We start from the raw sequence: 21,865 nt of genomic DNA, 5'->3' as shown, positions 1-21,865 counted from the left end.
CGCAACAAGCGGACAAGACGGCTAGAATGCCGCAGAATGGCGGCGCGTCGTCTGCTGTGCCGGTGATGGTGATGGTGGTGGTCGAGGAGGAGGCGAGGGCGCGCGCCATTTCTGGGTCGTTATCAGTCATCTTGCCTATGAACATGACTGGAGAGCGGTCTTCGGCATGCAGAGCCATCTATCTTACCTCGTCGACTGCCTCGAAGCCCTCAAACCGACCCGAGTGACACTCCGATTTCCACCTCAGAGTTCGTGGCTTGCAGACGCACGGCGGCGTCCAGTCTTTGCTCACAACGAAGCAGTGCCAGCAACGAGCGTTTGCGCTGGCCATGGTGCTGTTGCTGTTGCTGTTGCTGTTGCTGTTGTTGCTGTAATGTAGGGTGAATGATGACTTCTTCAGCAGTGATTGAGCTGGAATGTTCGTGCGTTGCTGCTGAATCTCACGCTCTCGGAAAATCACATTGGAGGAAAAGATGATGCAACGCGCACAAAAGGGAATTGTTGAGCACACGCACTTGCCTGGTGATTATGATGGCAAATGACATATCTCAGACTTGACGAGCCTACACTCTCTCCTCGATTTCGGAGACAGTGACCATCCGAGCATTTGCATGCCATCATGTGGTTCAGAGAACGAACGGTCAGCTTTAGAGATACCAGGCGTTATACGAAGAAAAAGCAAAAACCTAGTCACCCTGCAGGAGGGGCCCCAGGAGGTAACTGTCAACCTATCCGACTCTGTGATACGAAGTGTTAGTATGAAATTGCAACGATCTATGAAGTGTCAGCGGGCAGGCGGGCAGGCAGCGGCAATTCCTCCTCTTTCTGTCTTTCTTCTACGTAGAGTAAGTGTTAGTAAATCCGGTCGGTCGAGAATCCCTACGTAGAAGATATGTTAGCGAACGAGGGATCCACAAGCGACCTAAGATGTATAGTAAAGAACCCCTCTGCCGAGAAAGACCCGACGGCAGCACTGCTTGCAGCCCGGTATACTGTTATCTTCGCTCACGACAAGCGCAAAGAAACACTATTAAAATCAGTGGGATCCTCTATAGCATTAGTAGAATCTCATCAGAGCGAACAAGCGTGTTCGCATGGTGTGGTTGCCTTTACGGTGCCCTTCGTGGCAGCAGACTTGTCCACAAGCGAGCCAAGCTGAGAGCCCCTGATGGCTAGCTTCAAAGCCGAGCCGCCATCGTCAAGAGAACAAGCCAGCCAAGTTGCAGGCTTGACTAGTCTTCGCGTATGATATTGTGGTCGAAAGATGAACAGCTGACAGCCCAGTGATGCCGTTACGCTCGGCTTGCTTTGCTCGATCGCTGATATGTCCGGATTGCAGCAAAATGATCTGTTTGCCCAGTCGCTCAGACTCACGGCATGCTTGCGTCGCTATGCCTTTGCAACGCATGTCTGTCGCTGCACACAGTATCATTTCGACCAGCAAAACACGACCGTACCGACAAGGGGCAAAAAAGTGTTTTCCATCACCTGTACTGTAACAACCTGTTTGATCGCAGGAGTTGATCGATCTCCTGTGAATCTCATTAACGTCTTCTTTCAACAAGGAATCAATGAAATCTATCTAGTCTATCTAAAGCAGCAGTCAGGCAGGCAGTCAGGCAGGCAGGCAGGCAGGCAGGCAGGCAGCGGTTGTCGGATTTCCTACGTAGAAGATATGTTAGTACGTCGAACTCCAGGTCGACAGAACAATTTATAGACAAAACCCCTTGCCGACAAAGTCCCGCTCAATTCTACCAATCAGAAGGCCAGGATGGCGCGTAAGGGACCGATTGGGATGTAAGCCTCACAGCATGGGCTTCCACTATGCTCATATCGTGGTCGACGGTGAGGTCTGTCCAGCAATGCAACCATATGAAGTTGTTTTCCGTCGATCACGCTACAATCTCCATACAATATCGTCGTGTTTAAGCGAACAAGCATTGAGTTATCGCATTATGAAGGTAGACCTTTTGCCAGCAGGCAGCCCGCCAAGCGTAGCATCTCAAGGCTACCACTGCGCCGCAACCGTGTCAAAATTTACAGAACAGTGTGCATTGCACGAAACCAGCGTAAGTTGCCTATGCATGCCACGCGCTACGATCTCCAGTTCTCAACATCCCGAACAGATGGTTGGTTGGTGAGATCTGGCGTAGCGATGAGCAATCCGCAGAATTTGGCTCAGCGTCTCAGTGCCAAGAGCTCGGACGAGTCAATGCGGTGTTACGGTCGCAATATCCTCTTTCGCAGCAGAGCAGACGCATCGCAAGAAGCGTACCATCTCGAAGAAACCACCACGCGCAGCACCCAAACGCCAGCAGCCCGCCAAAGCGAGCACAATGGACCAGGGGCAAGAATCGCGCCAGCAGGCTTGCACATGGCTAGGATCAGCGCGCCACGGCATACAGACGGCCATAGACTACATTGACGATGCACAGACAGGCTTCTGGCGGGCCATGGTTGGCTACAATCGAGCCGTTCAACGTCAGAACGGCAACGAAGCGACGGCAAAGTGGGTTGAAGTCCACGTGGAACTGGCAAGGATGACAGCAGACGCCGAGGTGCTGCTAAAGTGCCAGCGCTTGGCTGGAGTGGCCTCGCAGTTGCTTGAGCTCGTAAACGGCCCTGAATAGCGCGATGATGATGGGACAGAAGTGGATGGAGAAGCCGTGGGCGTGGGAAAGCCTGCTGGCAATATGGCGGCGAGGCAGCAGTTGAGTGGCAGGGGTGAGCGTAGGCAAGGCGGTGGGAGGGTGGTGGATACGGATTCTCTGTGTGATAGCATCCTCATCCAGGCCGTCGCTTTATGACATGCCCCCACTTCTGCATCAGCTTCCGTGTTGGTTTCTTGCTGCTTCGGGTGGCTGGCGCTGGACTGAAAGGCAGCTATAAGTAGGCATATGCGGACGCAATAGCGCTCCCCGGAGCTGTTGTATAAACTGGGAGATGTTGTTTTTTGTTTGAGGCTGCATCTGATGAGGTTGCACACGTCCGTCTAGCTGCTAGCAAGCATACTTCCCATGATGAATGACGTGGTAATAAGGTGGTGCATTGTCACAACTACGCTCCTGTGGTCCCCTAAATTGGTTCTGCGAGGTACGGTATACGTTCACTCATACCAGTGGTGAGGGTACGAGGCGAATACGATCACAGCAACAAGCCATTGTACGGGCTCAGAATGCATGCTGCGTGAGAGCTGGATTGGTGTTGGTATGCTTGCTGTGATAGCGGACGCAAACAACTACCTTGTGGGTAAAGCCGCTTGTTGCTCGGCAAAGCCCCATTGCACACACCTGCGAGCGCAGCTCCAAACACAATAGCGAGGACTGAGCCAGTGTTGAGGACATTCAATATCATGCAGACAACTGTAGCGATGGAGGAGTGGCGAAAATTCCGTAGGCAGCATCAACTGCGGCCCACCTTCGCTTGAGCGTGCACAACAAGCATGCCAGCACCGGAGCGTAGCACTACAGCGCGGCAGCACTGTCTCAGACTCTAATGTTGCCAGCATTATGAAGCACTGGCGGTAAGAGGAGGCAGCGATACGGCAGACCTCCGCCAGAATTATATCCGACAACGGGTGTCCGAAGGGGTACGGCAGCTGAGAGCGTCTGACCGACCATCACTCTGCTGTGGCGTCCCGCACACCGCATATTTCACGGTTCCGAAGAAGCAGAAAGACATATCGACCGGGCTTGTCACATACTATACTCCAGGCCACAAAGCTTCAGAGTCGCAGGTGGTAGCCCGCAACACTTCAGCTGCATTGATGAACTGGAGGCAACGTGGTACAAAGCTTCAGCATTGCAAGATTACTTAGGCGCATGCTGAGGCTGGCCGCCAACGAGCACCGACAGTAGAGATTCGGCGAGGCCACTGCCAAGGGTTGGCGCCTATGTCCAGGTCCAGTTCCAGGTCCGGCTCCAGCTCCTGTAGGTGTCCAGGACCCATGGCCACACCTACCAGTACACCGACTGGCAAGTATGACCCTATCTCCAGAGTCGCCCAGCTCCCGACTCCGCGTGGCCATACCAACCGGCACGCCGACCGGCAGGTATGGCTCAACTCAACGCTGCTCCTGCTCGAACCTCAACAGCCACGCCCGCAGGCGCGCCGACCTGCAGGCATGGCTCAGTCATGGTGGTATGTTATCGTCGACAGTGCCAGCGCTCAAGCTGCTGTGTCAAGATCCATGACCGTCCGAAACTAAGCGCCGAACGGGCACGGACACATCGTGCGCATAGTGTAACCGCAAACAACGTGGACATCCAGGCTGCTGAAGCTGCTCCGCGACTCTGATCTATGCTGCCCTTCGTTGCCGAAGCTGCCGGTATACGGTAAGCCCGCCTCGGTCTGGTGATGGGAAAGGCAACGCCAGTGTGTCCACCTAGTCAGTGCGACTACGGTAGCCTGCCCGGCTACGGTGGCCTCCGTTCCACCTCTACGGTGACCTCCATGTTTGATGCGGCCTTCGTCTTCACGTTGGCATCTGGTATCAATTACGAACACTTCATCCTTTACCCAGCCAGGACCCTGGGTGGTAGGACTGTTAAAGGCAAGTGCTTTGTCAGGTTATCACCAGCGTTCATGCGATCAATGTGGTCTATGTCGCAAACGCCAGGATCGAGCCGTTGGTAGTCATCGTTCGTATGGCCATACGGGTAGCCGCACTGTGGGTACGGCACGATCGACAGAGTGTTGCATGGCGCACAACGCTCGTGTTACCCTTGTGGCATACTGCGAGCCCTCAATCTAAGTGACTGCGGTCGCCTGCAGCGCTCAACTGGGATCGGCTAACCAACCGTGTGGAGCCAGCATACTCGGAAGCTCGTTCAGCAGGACGGTTCAGTGGGCTTCTCTACTGAGGCCGTCGAGTCTGCTATGCAACGCCAGCTGTAGCTACCAAGCTGTAGCGGCTAGAGTTTGACGTTGGACTGGCCGCTAGCCAGTATCTAACAACTCTCCTGTTATTTTTGCGCGGCAGCTCGCCCACCACATTCATGCGCTTTTCCTGTTCATGATGCGGCCCTTCACCATCCGCGAGGTGGTTGCCGTACGTCGATACCGCTTTACGTTGCCTTGGGCGTACTAAGTGGTAGCAGCAGCGGCTGGTGTATATGTGTGGCACCAGTTTAGCTGATCGCGATGTTGACCGGCTCGCCTGCTTGGGAGCGTTGCAAGTGAACGAAATCTGGCGTCTATCGATGCGCTGGGGGGTTTTGTGATTGCACCCATCAACGGCGTTGCGCTGTCCGATGCGACACGGAGACGGAACCTTGTGACAATGAATGAGGCCCAGCAGCCAGCGGCAAGTAGTGAGCAGCCTCCGGCAATGAATTATCTCGTGACGACGTTGCGCTGTTCGAGGGGACGTAGTGCTACCGACAAAGGTCCGCAGCCACTAGAGTTCAACATTCTCATGGATATCGCCAAGTACATGTGCAGCTATGCGCGGTTCCATTCCTTGCAGGAAAGGAGGAAATGCTAGCGCAACATAGCAAGCGTTGCAAGGAACGCCTTCTGCAGTGGTAAGCAACAGTTGCCCGCCGCGGCGAAAGCCAAGCACGACTCGGACTCGGTTCCGGCAGCAAGTACCAAGGTACCTCACTTGACGCCTTCACGACGACGTAAGGGCTATAGGAGTCGCTTTTCGCACGATACCGACCACCATTCGACCGTGCTGCGCACATCTACCGTTCCAGGGACAGTGAACTATGCCTGTAGCGTCCCACGTCGGCACTGTAGCCTGCACGCGGCACCTCAACGCCTAAAACCGCAAGATGGCGGAAGCCGCACGAGCTGCTTGACGGCAAGTTAAGGAAGGTTGTAATAATCGAAGAGATCGAAACATGGCTTTTGTTCTCACTGCAGTCGGTCTGGACGCATAGCCGGCCCTTCGCAGCAACCTGGCCTCTAATAACTCCCAACACCACGCCTTCAGCGGCAGGCCCTGGCTGAGCAGGATTACACACTTCTGGCGACAGCCTGACCATATCGGGCACGTCTTTGAAACTCCACGCAAGGATGGCTACGTGACTTGCGGTGCATCATGTATTCAACCGTGCATACCGGAGCATTTACCATGCGTTTTTGCAGCGTAAGATCCCGTTAGCATATTAAGCTTTCTAGGTAGGATCTCCCATTCCGCAAGACGCAAGTCATCCTACCGCAGTGCTCGAGCGATCAAGACCTCCACTTCATCGACGTTTAGTAGAAGCAAGCAACCTTCGCCCTTATAGCATATCTCACGTAAGGTAGGGTTGATAAACAGTGTCTACAACATCCCAATATTCTACCTACCTACTACTAAGTATCTAGAATTCTCGAGGACGTGCGACAGTAACGAAAGGTCGAAACCAATGCGATTTCTGATCTACCAGCTTCCCAATGATAATATCGTGGGGACGGATGCGATGCTTGAGGTCAGTAGCAAGGGTAGGATTGCCATGATCTTCCAGCACAGCTGTAGCGAGCCCGGATTGCAGGAATAGACCACAGAGTATCGGGGTTCAGGCTGAGGATACATCACTATGTTCAAGAAATCCGAACGAGACATGCCCTGTCCGTGGACATCGAAAACGAGACGGGACACCAAGATGGGGAACCTGACTTTTGGATGACACTAGAGCACGAGTCATCAGTCCGGCAGTCCTATCATCGAACATCCGCATGATACGTTCGTATTCGTGAGGCCGTTCGAGCCGATTGTCCACCAAACCTTGAAGCCTGACATAATTTGGGGAATCCGAACTCAGGATTCGTACAAGTATCATAGCCAGCAAGCAGTTCGCAAGGGGGACATCACAGGCCAGAAGTAGCACCTCCGTCAGAGTCACAAGGGACGTTCTGATGAGTCGCATAGCCGTGCCGCATGCGGTTGCCACTGACAGTCCGAACTTCCGAAAACCCGACGTCTCGGATTTGCAGGGAAAAGGAAATCTACTACCAAGGTGGCCTTAAAGTTCTGTCTGCAGGGCTAGAGAGGTAGAAGGGCAATGCGACTAATCCAACTGACTATGACAAGATGTCTATTCGGAAAGCTGCGCTAAAGGCGGCACATTGGATATGCGTTGTAGCTTACAGTTAGCGCAACCAAATGACAGCACCTCGCCATACCCCCAAGAATATCTACCCCAGCGCCGTGCTAATCTGACATCACGCACCAATCTCCAACCCGTATATACACGCTGCGTATCCGCAACAATCTAGCAGTCACCCGCTCAGCCCCTCCACTCCTCCACAACCGTCTCCCTCCCCTCCTTGCCACTGGCCTCACACTTGAACAAATTCACATGTCCATCGTTAACAGCGCCACAAGCCATCATCAACCGGTGCGGATGAAACGCCGTCGCCGTAATGGGAGCATTGCGCGGCACATTCGCCAATCGCAGGTAACTCATATACGGCTCAAAGGTGGACAACTGCTTGAGATCGGTGGTGTTGTACACTCGAATCGTATGATCCGCGCCGCCTGTTGCGAACACGGGGGCGTGTTCGTGTACGGCGAGTGTCCGCAGTTGTCTTGGCTGGCTTCGGGAGGAAGGCGGGTTGAGTGCGGCGACTGCTTTGCGCATGCGGATGTCCCAGAGCCGAATCCCGCCGTTAGACTCGGCGGAGATCAGCTCGCGCATACCGCCGCGCTGAAGGTGTACGCCAACGATCCAAGAGCGATGGTCTGTTTTACGGTCAACCCAGTCCATGATCATGCTTTCCCTGGGTGCCAGTCGCTGGTCGTAAGCGCGCAAGGAGCCATTGCCGAATCCGGCGATGAAGACATTGCCTTCGACCTGGTCAGAGGTTAAGCTCGTAATGCAGGAGCCCGATCGAGCAGGGATGTCGACAATGCAGAGTTCGTGTCCTGCTTGCCAGACACGAATCACCCGGTCATCACCTGCCACCAAGATACGACCTTGGCCTTGCTGCCAGTCGAACACCAAGCCCGCGTTCTGTCGGTCGCTCAGCACTAGGTCAGAGAGGGCGCGGAAACTGCTCGCTAGCTCGATGTGCTTAACATCGTCGTAACAGCGGAAGATCTTGATCACGCCATCGCTCGAACCCGTCATGAGCATAGCCTGATCATCCTCATTGATAAACCGCACCTCCGTCACACGGCTACCAGCCGGGTTTCCATTCGAGAAACGAGCAAGTTGCGTCGCCTCCTTCCAGTCCCACACAGCAATACTGTCCCGATCATCGCTGGTGACGAGATGGTTCTCGAACTGGTGAAACACCATCTTCACCGGCGCCGCCCCGATCCCGAAGTACCCGCATGGTACATCCCACCGCTGACTCCCCGCAGCGTCCTTAAGCGGCTGCGTAGACGCGATGATCTTGTCGTTGCGGTTGCGACGCCAGAGGCGCTCGTTGTAGTCCAGACTGCCTGGCTCATCCGCCTCTGAGGGTCGCATCTGCGGTTCGCGGAAGTACGAGGTTGACCAGGCGAAGAAGTTAGACTGTAGTGGTATGGTAGGCGGTTGGCTAACGTCGCGGTCCACGTAGTACGGAGACGGTGGGACTTTGGCTTTAGGCTGATGAGGCGGACCATTGATGTGGTGGTCGAGAGCGTCTGGAGGAAGCATAGCGGCATCGCCGGGAGTCAGTGGCCGGCTCCTATACGGCACCGATCCGGCGCCGCTGATGGAACCTCGGTGGGAGCGCGTGGGTGACGGTGGCTCTGTGGGCGTTTTGGCGCCGGTGAACCAGTTTTTCATGGCTGCCGCCACGCTTGCGGTGCGACTGAGCGGTTGAGCAAAGTAGCCATCAACAGGCCTGCTCGCCGTACTGGCCGCGGGCGAGGGTGGCGTCTGCGGTCTCGAGTCTCGGCTCCTTTGCCTGCTGAGTCCGTCCATCCCAGAGAGTGCGGCATGATCCCGCTTTAGACCCAGTAAAATAATCTCATCTAGAATCTGGTTCGCATGGACACCGAGTGGTGAGTCGAGCAACGCTCCAATCACGTAATCGACGACAATCGATGCGTTCCTTGCAACCTCCGGATGCGGATCCGCGGACATGGAAAGGATCTGCCGCCAGATCGCACGGTAGATCGTCTTCTTGCTCAACGTCCGCGTCGGCTTACCATTCACTTCCACCTCGCCACCTGGCGTCGACCTGCCAAAGGATACAGTGCGCTGTCGCCTTCTGCCTTCGCCGCCATCGTACCCATTCGCGCCATGACATTCGGGCTGGCCGTCTTCGTCAATACCATCCGGATGCAGGCCAGAATCGTCTTCCGCGCCAGTACGCTTATCTCGCTCCTCAAGCAGCTGCTCCCACGCAGCGACAATGATGCGGTTCTCATACTTCTTGATGAATGTCGAGTAAAACACCGTCAGCTGCTTCCGCACCATGATGCTACCATCCATGCCCATCGCCACAACCACACTCGCCATCGTCTCCTCCTCGAGCTGGATCGCTGCATCGATCGGCTCGCCCATACCCGTACACACGAAGCTCGTCAACGCGTCCAGACACGCGCAGCGCACTTCAGGAACAGGGTCGTGGCTTCGATCTCGAATCCTCGCGTGTGCTTGCGCAGCCATGCCGGCCTTTTTCGCCGGTTCGAAGTCCCGCCACAGATTACTAATGCAGAAGCAGGACCATTGACGAAGAAGCGGGTTTTCCATGTCTAATAGATGGTGCAGACACCCCTCGATGATCTCCGGGTTCGTATCAAGCACCGCCTGCTTCGCGGGCCGAAAGTCCCGGCAGAACATGGAGATGACGAAAGCGCACATCGCGCGATGCTCAGCAACGTTACCGAGCGGAATGCCGGTAGCTGAATTAAGGATAGAGGTGAAGTAAGTGTAGCCGTTGTCTTTGAGGAGGTCAGACTGACAGCTCTGATCGACTGCGAGGATGCGTGCCCAAATGAACACCATGGGCGGCTTGAGTTCCAGTGCTTGTGATTGCAGGAGCTTGAGAACGTATGGGAAAATGCCGATGCTGAGGGCAAGATTGACCGCCCACGGACCGAGATCGAGGAATTTGCTGAGGAGGATGAGTGCGCGGAGGCGGTGGACTTGCGAAAGCAGGACTTGCAGCACGATCGGGAGCTGTTCGGGTGGCTTGGCGTAGCCGGATGAGGATGTCGAGGCGGGCGCTGAGGCAAGGTAGACTTCGAATGCGGAGAGCTGATCGGCGAAGAAGTCCGAATGCTGGTACTCAAGCTCTGCCACGGGCTGCGCTGGAGGCGGTGGTGCCTGCTGCTGTTGGTTTGACTGGCCTTGCTGAGGTGCTGACGGCCCACCGTTGGCTGGCAAGGCCGCTAGCGGCGGTGCTTCCGGGACTGGTTCGCTCGCCTTTTGCTGCTCGAGGAGCTTCGGCACCTGATTTAGTATGCCATCGACTGCAGCGTCCCAACTGCGCCATAGCGGATGGTTGTGGGTCTCCGGTATCTGCGGCCAGGATTGTGGATGGCAGTGGTACTGGCGCATGACCCTTTGCGCGAGCAAGAAGTTCCGGAATAGCGCCGCGACCATGAGATCCTGCCTGAACAGCTTCTTGAAGAGTGGTGGGGGTAGGGAATTCCATGCAATTGTGTCGGTAATGGCTGTAAAGATCCAATTCAGCTCTCCAAGAGGCGTTCGACGCTCGGACACTTTGCCAGGAATGTTGCGCGCGGTGTCCAATGTAATGGCCGAATTTAGTGGAAGCGGATTCTGTAGGATGAAGAAGCGAACCGCCATTATTATTGGCGTCGTCAAACAACTTGTGAAGATGTCCGCGGGTAGATCTGGGTTGGTCGGCAGCACTTCGCTCTCCTTGCAGGCAGCCAAGTGGATGCAGTCGTCCCATTTGATAAGTGGCTGCTGCGCACGCGCCGGATCACGCTTCAGCGCTTCATCTTGGTTCGCATCGTGGCGCTTAGCGCCGTCAAGGAAGCCTTTAATGATACCGCCAGACGCACTGCAGTCCCATACCCACAGACCAGGCGCACCGACCCATTCTTGCAGGTCATACAGACTGATAGGGATGTATTGCGTGTAGCTGCGGTTGAAGCACCACACCTCTCCACTCGCTGTAGGCTTCGGCACGCCGTGTCCGTTGTAATGGAAGAGTATCCGCTCGGCATGCGCCGATCTACGCAGACTGGTAGTATAACGCCGGAGCTCTTCGATGGTCGGATCAAGGATCACTCTGTACCGAGTCCTCAAACTCAGGTTCTCGTATTGACTCTGCAGGTTCTTACCAATCTGCGCATTGCTAGTGTTGGTGGAATTCTGCTGCGTGGTGCTATCAGGCGGTATGGGGTCCACCCAACACTCGAGGCGCGCACATGGGTTAGTCTTGATGACATCCGGTGGGTCGACGCCGACGTTCAGGCAAACGGCGAGGATGGCGGAGATGGTCTTCAAGCGATCCTTCATCCGCCACTCTCCCACAAGCACTTTCGGGTCATAGTCGGAGGGCAGGTTGCCGGCAGTCTCGTGACGCTTGTCTTCAAAGTACATGAAGAAGGTCTGACTGAGTAAGGTCGCGTGCTCCTTGTCCTTCAATTGAGCCTCCCACCCGTGTCGCATTCGGAAGTTGCGATGCTGACTGCCACCGCCCTCCTCCGCGCCCTCCTGCCCGCCATGCCTACGGTCAGAACTTACCTCACTCTTTGCTCGCAACAGTTTCGGAGGCCGTGACGCTGCACCATTTGCTCGGAGCATGTGCAAGCCTTCATCGCCGTCGTCCGAGTGTTCCCCATCATCATCTTGGCGGTTGCTTGGAGGAAATGTCTGCGACTGAGCTCGGGGGCGCAGGGTGAGTGGCTCCGCTTCCGTATGCGCCGGGAACTGAATGTCGACTACGGGCTGTGGATGCTTTGATCGATGGCCTTCAACTTCCTGCGGCAAGATGCCGTTCGTGGCACCTCGGGTCATGGTTGGTCTCGTTGAGCTGAGCGCGCACGCATTGTCGCTTTCGACGCTCGGTTTTATCTCATCGCAGTAAAGACAGTACGGTTTTGGGTGTACGCGCTTGGAACTACCGCAGGTCAGTCCGCGATGAGAAAGATCGCTTAGGCTTAGGGCGGCGGCTGCCGGCACTAGGATCAAGCAGCCGAGAGTCTATGTCGCGTGACACGGACGTGCGGAGGCCATCCGGTCACTCGTTCCGTTACCCGCAAACGGCGATGAGGCCGAGCAATACAACACGAAGAGGACACGAAGGCGGAGGCGATCAGTGGTGAGAGGTTACTGCATCTTGGGTGCTACAAACGCAGGCCGCTCCGACTATTACATGGGCTTACTATTGCTGCAGTACTCGGACAAGTATCCGATCTGGGGTAAACGATCTGTCGTCCTCGCTCATGGTATCCAATCAAAGGCATTCCCATGGTTTACAGAAACAAGCGACTGGTGAGGCGATCGTGACTTCCGCTGCGCAGTCGAGGACTGTCACGATGCTGTTGTGTTGTTGTTGGAAAGCGGCGACTTGTCACCAAGGCGGTGCTTTGCATCAATTACGGTACGTGTACCTTGCACAAAGCTGTTAATGGTAGGGATTCGGCAGCCGTATGATGCCTGTTACTAGTAAGTAGTCTGCCGAGGACTCCCTCAAGCTTTCGATGGTAGATACTACAGCCTACTGTTTGAAGTCATCTCTGGCCGCAGATACGTCGGACTCGTATCTTTAGCCCATGTCGAGTACATGTACTCGGCTGTAATGGCATGGTACATGTGGGCGGGATTGAAAGACGACATGTTGGCTTGGATATGTTTCTAGCGTCGTTCGAGCGTTGCACTAAGCCAACCCAATCACAGCGGGGCGTCGGAAGCCCCTGATTCTCCCATCTTTGATCTTCGCGCACTGTCCGGGTCAGTGCCCAAGTTTTGTCGAGACGAAACGGTCGTACCCTCGGCGCACATTTAGCACGCGTTCACTGTCAACACCCCAATCGCGACTCCGGAGTGTGTTTTGTGTGTGGAAGTGGAAGAGCGAGAGCGTTGGGGAGAAATTAGCAGTCGCCATCATCGATTCATTAACATTGGATCCTGCAGGAGGTCGGGGCCTTGAGACATTGGGTCGACCGCATTCTTTTTGTCCCCCCAGCCTCCGTGCGGCCATCACCCACGCCGGACTCATACTGCGACACGACTCGACAATTAGTCGCATCCAAGGCTGGCATCTTGGCTGGATGACTGTACACTAGCCACAGTCGTAATTATCCGCTCGCGCACACTGCCACCCGCGGTGCGCATTGCGACGCGACGCCTTCGCATTGGGGACATCGACCAACCAAGCATAGAGGTACAACATGTCGTTCCTCTTCAAGAACAAGCAGAAAGGGCAGATGCCGCCGAACGCTCTTCCACCCGCGAGCCGAGACCTCAGGAGCAGCGACGGGCATAATTCGCCCACGCCCGGGCCCACGCTCAATGGCGCCATGAATGGCGGCTCGAAGCCGGGGTCGCCGGTACCACACCAGCATAGCAGCGTGAATAACAGTTTGGCTTCGCTCGCCGATACTGCCAGGAGTAGCAGTGCTCCGCCGCAAGAGGAAGTGGTGCGGCAGCAGTACCCGAAGCAGCAGCAGCAAGATGGTGCGAGCGTGCGAACGGGTCCTCCGAGTCCGGAACAGAAGAACTTGCGCGAAAGTCGAGAAACGGTATGGAATAGCACAGGCGCGGTTGCCTCTGCAATGGTGCTAGAACGAAGAGCTAACGGGTCATCTGTACAGCAGCTTTCGCAACGCTCGCAACTATCGATGCGTGTGCCCCCGGCAGATTCCTCGCCATACCCGTGGTCGCAGAAACGTCTCGCTTTCACTGTGTCGCATACGAATCCATTCCCACGCTACGGCGCAGCAGTCAACGCAACGTCCAGCAAAGACGGCGGGATCTATCTCATGGGCGGCCTGATCAATGGTAGTACCGTGAAAGGCGACCTCTGGATGGTGGAAGCCGGCCTGCAGAACATCATGGGAGCTTCCGCCGGACAGATGTCGTGCTATCCTGTCGCGACTACATCGGAAGGCCCCGGCCCGAGAGTGGGACATGCAAGTCTGTTGGTTGGCAATGCCTTCATTGTGTTTGGTGGTGACACCAAGATGGATGAAGGCGATCAACTTGATGATACGCTGTATTTACTCAATACATGTGAGTCTTACTGTGTTAGGTTCTGTGAGAATGGAGTTCTATGGCGTACTGACCTTATTTAGCGACGAAGCAATGGTCGAGAGCGTTACCAGCGGGTCCAAGACCGCCCGGGCGGTACGGACACACGCTCAATATCCTCGGCAGCAAGATCTACATCTTCGGCGGTCAGGTGGAAGGCTACTTCTTCAATGACTTGGTAGCCTTCGATCTCAATGCGCTGCAGCAAGCTACAAACAGATGGGAAATCCTAATACAGAATACGATAGACGGCGGTCCACCTCACGGACAAATACCGCCTGCGCGGACGAACCATACAATGGTCAGCTGGAATGACCGTTTGTATCTGTTCGGTGGTACTGATGGCGTTCGTTGGTACAACGATGTGTGGTCGTACTCACCCCACACCAACTCCTGGACGCAGCTCGAGTGTATAGGCTACATTCCGAGTCCGCGCGAAGGCCACGCAGCTGCGCTCGTAGGGGACGTGATGTACATCTTCGGCGGTCGAACAGAAGAAGGCAATGATCTTGGGGATCTGGCGGCCTTCCGGATCGGCAGCAGGAGATGGTACACCTTCACCAATATGGGCCCTTCGCCCAGCCCACGGAGCGGGCACAGCATGACCACGGTTGCCGCCAAGCACATAGTAGTACTGGCTGGTGAGCCCAGCAGCGCGCCTAGAGACCCCGTTGAGCTGGGCTTGGCCTACATACTGGACACCAGTAAGATCCGGTATCCTCCCGACTCTACCTCGCAGACGCCGGTCAATGAGCGCACTCAGGGCTCTAGGAGGCCTAGCGGTGACAAGGCTAGCGTGCTTGCGGGAGTAGGACGAGGACAGCCTCAGCCCCCGCCGCAGCAGCAACAAGCGCCAGTTGAGATTATGGACCGGCCACGCATGGGGTCTGGAGATTCTTTCGGGAAGCCACGGCAGGATTCTACGTCGCGCTTGCCGCGTATTGCTAGTGCGCCGTCTCCAGCGCCCATGGGTCCTCCACCTCAGACGCCTGGTATGCAACCACGCCCAAATGGTGTGGCAAATGCACGGCAACCCACTCGACCGCCAGACCGAGCTCTCAGTCCCACACAAGACGCCGAGCGCGCGCAGCGGTTCGAAAACTTGGCTGTGCAAAGCGGCAGGCAGTCACCCGCAGCTACTCGAGCGCCACCAGAGTCACGTGCGCCAACGAGTCCCTTGCCGACCAGCCCTCTGCCAATGAGCCCTGCCTTCCCGCCCGAGCAGACGTATTACGAGCCTCAACCTCAGTCTCAACCTGATCGCGAAGTGCAAGTACCCGTGCAACAGCAACCTCCGCCAATGCAGCGACAGCGCTCCAAGCCAGAAACATACCAACCTTCCCAAGATCAGAGTGCAGACGCCATGTACCGCTCAAGCTCGCGTAGGAAGCGAGAAAATTCTGCGGACATGGATCGGATCGTCGACTCTGATACGCCGAGGCAGTCCGTCGATCACTTTATGAGCGATGAGCCTGAGCAGATGCCGAAGGTGCGAGAGCTGCAGCAGGAAGATGAGAGACCTCCGCCGAAGGACTCGGGCATCGGCTCCAGTCCGGCACTTAGCCAGCAGTATGATGATCTGCTGAAAGAGCTGGAGAGCGCGAAGCAGAAGAACGCCTGGTTCGCTTCCGAACTTGCGCTCGCGCGCAAGTCGGGCTATCAGAGCCGGAACGTGACGGAGCGAGACAGTCCGGTCCTTGACGAGCGGGCGACGGAGGTCTTTTCAGATGATGACAAGCCGCTCATTGAGGCTTTGCTGAAGATGCGCGCGGAGCTCGCGAGGGTGCAGGAGGCGATCGACGAGCAGAGTCGAAGCGCGGCGGAACGGATCGCGGAGATTGCGAAGCAGCGCGATGCTGCTATCAACGAGGCCGTCTTTGCCAAGGCACGGTTGGCTGGGCAAGCGGATAGCTCGGCGAGGGGTACCCCGGATCATGAGAGGCAGAGTGAGATGGGTCGCAAGCTTGCGAACAGCCTGAGCGCGCAAGGTGAGCTGAGCAAGAAGATCGAGGCACTGATGAGAGAGGTGGAGCATGAGCGGAGAGCAAGAACGATGGCTGAAGAGACGGCTGATGCGGCGCAGCGGAGAGTAGGGGAGCTAGAGGGTCATCGGCAGAGTCACTCCGGTGAGCTGGAAAGCCTGAGGGGGGAGTTGCATGAAGCGCGGACGCAGACGAGGGAGCTCAGCGCAAGGCATGCGGAAGTTTCTGGGCAGCACAAGATGCTGGCCGTGGACAAGGGCGAGCTAACTTCACAGTTGGAGGCGCTGCGTGCTGAGCGCGAGAACCACACGGGCATCCTGCGGTCGCTGAGAGATGCAGTCATGGCGAGCCAGACGAAAGCGGAGACCTTGGAGAGGAAGCTTTCTGAAGAGCGAAGGGAGAGACAGGGGCTGCAGGACAAGCTTCGCCAATTGCGCGCGGAGCATGAAGAACGGACGTCTGAGCTGGAAGGTACGAGCCGGCGACTGCGGGATGCAGAGGAGACGGCTGAGCGACATGCAGCGGAGGCCAAGACTCACCGCGAAGCTGTGCTTGCGGGTCTTGACAAGGTCTCCGATCGCGGCATTACTCCAAACTCTGCAGTCGACGAGCGGGTTGGGCTGTTGCAGCAACAAATCGAGGAGGCGAATGCGCTTGTGCGGCAGAATCAAGCAGCCGCAGATGCTGCGTCTCAGAAGCTGCGCTCGGCGGAAGAGCGTATCGCTGGTCTCGAAGCATATCAGGAGCAAGCGAGCCGCGAAGGCTTGGCCATAAGGAAGCAACTGCAGGCCGCTATGAAGGAGAAGCAAGGTTTGGAGAGTGAGAAGGGCGAGCTTGAGCAGCGACTGCAAGGTCAGATGCTTGAGACGAATGCACTCGCTGTTCAGCACTCGAGTCTCAAGGATATCCTGGCTGAACGCGGTATCAATCCGGCCGACGTGCGCCGGTCTCGCGCACTGGACAGCCCGAACAGCCTGTCGAACCGCTTCTCCGCTTCGGACCTCAAGCGCGTGCAAGAGCTAGAACAGCAGCTTGAGGCAAGTCTCAAGTCGCACGATGAGATGAAGGCGCAGTTTGAAGAAGTCAGCGAGCGGGATGAGAAGATGAAGCGGGAGTATGAGGAGAAGCTCACGGCGCTGGATAATGACCACCAGGCTGCGGTGAAGTACCTCAGAGGTACGGAGAAGATGCTTTCTAAGATGAAGCAGGAGCTGCAGCGGGTTAAGAATGAGAACGGTGAGCTGAGGAAGCGGATGGAGAAGGTCAAGGAGGAAGGTTCTGCGCCAGCGGAGTGGGAAGGGGAGCGCGAGAGGCTGAAGTCGGAGCTGCAGCAGGCTCAGACCGAGCTCAAGAACTCTGTCTCTGGTTTGGAGGGCCGGATCAGAGAGGTGGAGGGCAGACTCCACACCACCGAGCAACAACTGGAGCACGCCCGGACCGCGCATGCGACCAGTCAAGCGGATCTCACCACGCTGCGAGCGACACACACGCAGTCACGTGGCGACCTCGAGCGCATGCAGAAGGAGAACACGCTTCTGGAAGAACGCGCACGGGATGCAGAGAACAAGGTGCAGCTCCTCCTCGACCAGGTTGAGAGCAGCGTCGACAATTACCGCCGGCAGTCACGGATGAGCAGCATAACGCAGATTGCCCCTGCAATCGTCAACGGTACGGGCGGTTTCCACCAGCGCAACCTCAGCGGCGGTAGCGCCGAGACAGTTGCCAACCCCGCGGCGCCTCACGGCACCCACTCGCGCAACCTCTCCGAAGGCGCAGAAAGCGCGTACAGCCAGGACGCGCCCACCTCTACTGGCACCGGCGGTGGGAGGAACTCGCTTGCGCTCGACAGTCTGGCCAATGAGCTCGACGCTCTGCGTTCGCATTGGGAGACGACGAATAAGAATTATCGAATGTCGGACAAATTCGAGTTTGAGCGGACGAGCACCGCCCCTGCCACGTCGGGGGAAGCTGGAAAGGTGGATGTGCCCACCGATTTCGAGTCGCTGGCTAACTGGCGCAGCCGGTTGGATATTGGTGATGAAGACAGTCCGCCTGAAACAAGGGAGGGCGATTTGCACCCAATGGCGAAGCCCGCGGAGGCGCATTCTGGGATGATTTGAAGATCTGTGAGCGAACGTATGGCAGGCATGTAAAGGGATGACTGGGTGGGCGCTGGTATATACGGTATAAGGCGTCGTTAATGTACAGTGCTAAGTCGATTGGCGCTATGTGAGAGCGGGTGGATATTGTTGGGTGTTGGGTTGTCATGTCTGCTATATATACCCTGCCGTAGGTTGTTGTCGAAAGGCATTGGTGTGTATATTTACATCCAAAATCCGATGCATTGTCATATATTGACGCCTTTCGTATGTTTCTCATGTGGCTGGCTGCATTTTGATACGATGTCCGTTGCTGCAGCGAGGCAGTTCGGACGTCGCAAATGCCTCATCTCCTGCCGGTGCTTGCCTAGTTATGCCAACAACGATCGCGACATTCACTTCCGGTCGATCGCGCCGCGAGTCAGCATTACGAGAAGGCTACATGTATCACTGACAGCTACTACTTCTCCACGCTGACTTCTGCGTCAGCTCTCGGATGGATTGAATCAAGTTGCAAACAACAAGCGTCCGTGAGACTCTCAGCTCGAACTCTTGGAGGCCATGGCGTCCATTCAGTTACTCTCTCAGCTGCCAGAGGAGCTCCTCCAGGACATATTGGAACGATTGGACACATCTTCACTTGGCCCCTTGAGCTTGGTCTCACGCTGGTGCTACGGAAAAGGGAGCGCTTTATTGTGGCGCGACGTACTGCTTGAGGACCGCCGGACAAAACACGGCGACGAGATTGACGACCACGATGACACGCCGACGATTATGAAGCTCGCAATTCTTCTCAGGTACGCGTACCCCGGCCACTCTGACGGTCTGCCATGATACGGCCGTGGCTGTGATTGCGTGCCTTCCTTTATTGGCCCAGCCATTACCCCCACGCCTTTGCCTCCACTGACTTGATCGTATCGCACGGGCACTAACTCGTCACAGAAAGCCGCAACTTGCAGCATGCGTCCACACCTTGACCTACCGCTGTCATCTTCCACCACCGGCAATCTTCCATGAGCTGCCGAGAGCGCCCTTCAGTTCCCAGACGCTGTCCACAGATCAACGCCTACTCCGGCTCACTCGGCTTGCAGTGCAAGCCATGACTAATGTTAGCACCCTGAGGATCATCATGGGCCATCCAAACATGAACGACGTTCTGCTACGGTCATTCTTCGACAAGCACAGAAGGAAAAGCACACCGGTGCGACGCTTGTGGCTGGAGAACTGCCGCATCAGTATGGGCTGCAATCCTACCGTCACCAAGGCGCCGTACGACCTGCCGCTTGAATTGGACTTTAATGGACTCGAGAGTATACGTTTCCGCCGCCTTCCGCTGAAACCAGGCGAGCTGCAGAGTAAGATCTGGCCTACAGGGCATTTTGTCCACGCTCGTGGCTGCGTCGTACAGGACTTACTCAATGGTCAAGGAAGCCTATACTGGACATCGACTGCCACTCTGGAGTCCGAACAGTCCGCTGGATCTGCTCATCAACTTTGGCTGCGTGACTGGGATGATGGGAACCGCACAGTGGCTGAAGCAGATAAGACCATCGACCATCAGACATCGCCTTTGGAGCGATTGTTCCAACGACCGCACAAGTTCGACGAACTGACATGGTCAAGTGCCTTGGCCAATCCCGACTTCAGCGAGACCCTATCTTCTTGCGGTGGACGGGAGCTGGATGACCGTGTCCGTGCAGAGACCTCGTACCGTGGTGGGGTGCTTGATCCGTTGCCATCTTATCTGCAAGCTCCACCTCCGCCGTCCCGTTGGCGGGAGCGAGAAGAACTGCCGGCGTCCCTCGTTGCGATTGCGCTGCTGCAAAGCGCAAACCGGACTCTGACCTCGCTGACCCTGGATTGGGTTCTTACGATACCGGCCACGTTGGGGTACGCTCGTAGCGCTCAAGCACAGCGCCTATGGATCGACACATTCTTGGGCCTCTTCACACTTCGGTTTCCGCATCTTAGAGCATTCCAATTTCGCAACGCTGTGATGCCTGAGACCGTGCTTCCACAAGGTCTCTACCTACTGGACCATGCGCGCATCCAGACTCGCAATGCACGCTACATGGAGGAAGATGACCCTTTCCAGCTACATGACCAACAGAAACAACGTCTCGACCTGGCATGCCTGACCTTCATGGAAGCACACCCGAACCTGCAGGCACTGGCTTGGCCCATGGAGGCCTTTGTGTCAGAACGGCCATTGGCGCAGGACATTGCTAGCAGAGTTGACGCCGTTATAGAGACCCTCGGCCGTACTCTGATTGACCTTCGCGTTGACACTTTGTATGCGGAGAACGGCGAGCTTCAGAGCGAGAGTCTCAACTGCCACAATCCGAACGTAAGAGACCGGCGAAGGAGATTTGTTGAATGCTTTGCGGCCAGGATGAGGAAGGTTGAAAGCATCAAGATTGAAGGTGGGGTGCCGCGTGACGAGCGTCGAGAGACGATTCGAGCATTACATGCATGTCCTCTGAAGAACATTGTCATGATCGGTGTCAGTAACCCTCTGGGTAATACATGGGGTGCGGAAGGTCGTGATCTGGCGGATAGTCTGAACCCTCTGGAGCTCGACAGGCTAGAGCCCGAGGACAAGGAAGCCGTCTGGCAATATGGGCAACTGAAGCCAGAGCCTCCAACCGCAGACTTTCGGTTCGAAGCAAACTATGGCTGGGCAGCGGGTCCACCCATGCTGAACATAATCGCAACCCACTTTGCCGATACAATCACCGAGCTGAAGTTCTGCGGCTATAAAGGCTGCCCAGCGCTGCTGTCTCCCACACCGATCACAGCTCCCCTACTCGGTGCGCTCAAGCATTTTCACAACCTTCACTCGCTGGTTACGAGCCTTTGGCTGTCGACGTTTTTTGACGGCTCAGATCGCGACGCTGAGATTATTGCATACTGGCTCGATGCTCGCTCGCCCGCGTCCACGGCGCTTGTCCATATGAGCGATGACGAATTGGAGGGCTGGGAGAAAGAGCTCCGCACCAAATTTGCGCCAGATGCCCTGGCATGGCGGATAACGAACTTCATCGGGCCGTATCTCAGCGAGACAGCTAAGGCCAGAAAGGGTGGCGTACAGGTGCGAGCGAGCTTCTGCATTGGCGACTGGGGTGGCATCTTTGACGTGGATCTTCATGTAGGAAAGGGTGCAATGGGCAGTGATGTTTGCCTGGGCTTCAAGGGACCAATGGAGGAGCTCGAATCTGAGAGACGCCGGAGCAAGCTGGAGAATCGGAGATGGTTTTAACGGCCGGCATGACCTGGTGGTGATGATCCGCCTACGCAGACCGTTATAAACAATGGTGGATAGAGTCAGCAGTGACTTCAACTACAGATATGCAGGATGGCACCACGCAGTTTCAAGCAGCGGACAAGGAATCTGGCGCGCCAATATTACACCTCGCTGGGTTGCTGGCTCTCTGCCGAATTGCTCGCCCGCTAGGACCAACAGAGAATGGGTTTAATGGTGATGCCGTCGTGCATCTCCTTTAAGCCTTGCTCGAACTCGTCGGCCGGCATGAACTTAGTGAACCTGTCGAAGGGAAACTTTCCCTGCCTCCACCAGTCGACCATCTTTGGAACGTACTCCGCTGGGTACGCTTCGCCCTCGATGGCACCTTGTACTGACTTGCCGGCGACCATGAACGAGAACAAGTTGAATTTGGCGTCAAAG

The 21,865-nt window shown here is 56.2% G+C and overlaps 5 protein-coding genes across 5 annotated transcripts; 3 read left to right on the top strand and 2 right to left on the bottom strand.

Annotated features, from left to right (window-relative positions):
- Positions 1 to 725: 725 nt before the first annotated feature.
- On the top strand, positions 726 to 1,241 carry BAUCODRAFT_423743 (uncharacterized protein). Its single transcript, XM_007676846.1, has one exon. It carries the CDS (start codon positions 893 to 895, stop codon positions 1,157 to 1,159), a length of 267 nt encoding a protein of 88 aa, XP_007675036.1. The 5' UTR covers positions 726 to 892; the 3' UTR covers positions 1,160 to 1,241.
- Positions 1,242 to 1,811: 570 nt separating this feature from the next.
- BAUCODRAFT_574484 (uncharacterized protein) lies at positions 1,812 to 3,013 on the top strand (the record flags this gene model as incomplete). The annotated part of the gene is made up of 3 exons (XM_007676845.1): positions 1,812 to 2,069; positions 2,108 to 2,219; positions 2,248 to 3,013. The coding sequence occupies 3 exons, from the start codon at positions 1,812 to 1,814 to the stop codon at positions 2,628 to 2,630; spliced, it is 753 nt and encodes a 250-aa protein (XP_007675035.1). The 3' UTR covers positions 2,631 to 3,013.
- Positions 3,014 to 5,687: 2,674 nt separating this feature from the next.
- Positions 5,688 to 5,990, bottom strand: BAUCODRAFT_121270 (uncharacterized protein; the record flags this gene model as incomplete). Its single annotated transcript, XM_007676844.1, has 1 exon — positions 5,688 to 5,990. The coding sequence occupies one exon, from the start codon at positions 5,988 to 5,990 to the stop codon at positions 5,688 to 5,690; it is 303 nt and encodes a 100-aa protein (XP_007675034.1).
- Positions 5,991 to 7,217: 1,227 nt separating this feature from the next.
- BAUCODRAFT_66956 (uncharacterized protein) lies at positions 7,218 to 11,651 on the bottom strand (the record flags this gene model as incomplete). Its single annotated transcript, XM_007676447.1, has 4 exons — positions 7,218 to 8,563; positions 8,642 to 9,079; positions 9,173 to 10,163; positions 10,284 to 11,651. 4 exons carry the CDS (start codon positions 11,649 to 11,651, stop codon positions 7,218 to 7,220), a joined length of 4,143 nt encoding a protein of 1,380 aa, XP_007674637.1.
- A 6,791-nt stretch (positions 11,652 to 18,442) lies between these two features.
- Positions 18,443 to 21,763, top strand: BAUCODRAFT_423226 (uncharacterized protein). Its single transcript, XM_007676843.1, has 2 exons — positions 18,443 to 18,977; positions 19,123 to 21,763. Exons 1-2 carry the CDS (start codon positions 18,742 to 18,744, stop codon positions 21,437 to 21,439), a joined length of 2,553 nt encoding a protein of 850 aa, XP_007675033.1. The 5' UTR covers positions 18,443 to 18,741; the 3' UTR covers positions 21,440 to 21,763.
- The last annotated feature ends 102 nt before the right edge of the window (positions 21,764 to 21,865 follow it).

This window comes from Baudoinia panamericana (genome assembly GCF_000338955.1).
Source record: "Baudoinia panamericana UAMH 10762 unplaced genomic scaffold BAUCOscaffold_4, whole genome shotgun sequence".
NCBI classification, from domain to species: Eukaryota; Fungi; Ascomycota; class Dothideomycetes; order Mycosphaerellales; family Teratosphaeriaceae; genus Baudoinia; species Baudoinia panamericana.
This window is presented reverse-complemented; position numbering and strand designations above follow the sequence as displayed.

Excerpts from the sequence above, each read along its gene's own strand:
- BAUCODRAFT_423743 (XM_007676846.1), top strand. The coding sequence starts at position 893 with ATGTTAGCGAACGAGGGATCCACAAGCGACCTAAGATGTATAGTAAAG.
- BAUCODRAFT_423226 (XM_007676843.1), top strand. The coding sequence starts at position 18,742 with ATGGCGTCCATTCAGTTACTCTCTCAGCTGCCAGAGGAGCTCCTCCAG. Across the intron at positions 18,978-19,122 it reads AAGCTCGCAATTCTTCTCAG|AAAGCCGCAACTTGCAGCAT; the intron begins GTACGCGTACCC and ends AACTCGTCACAG.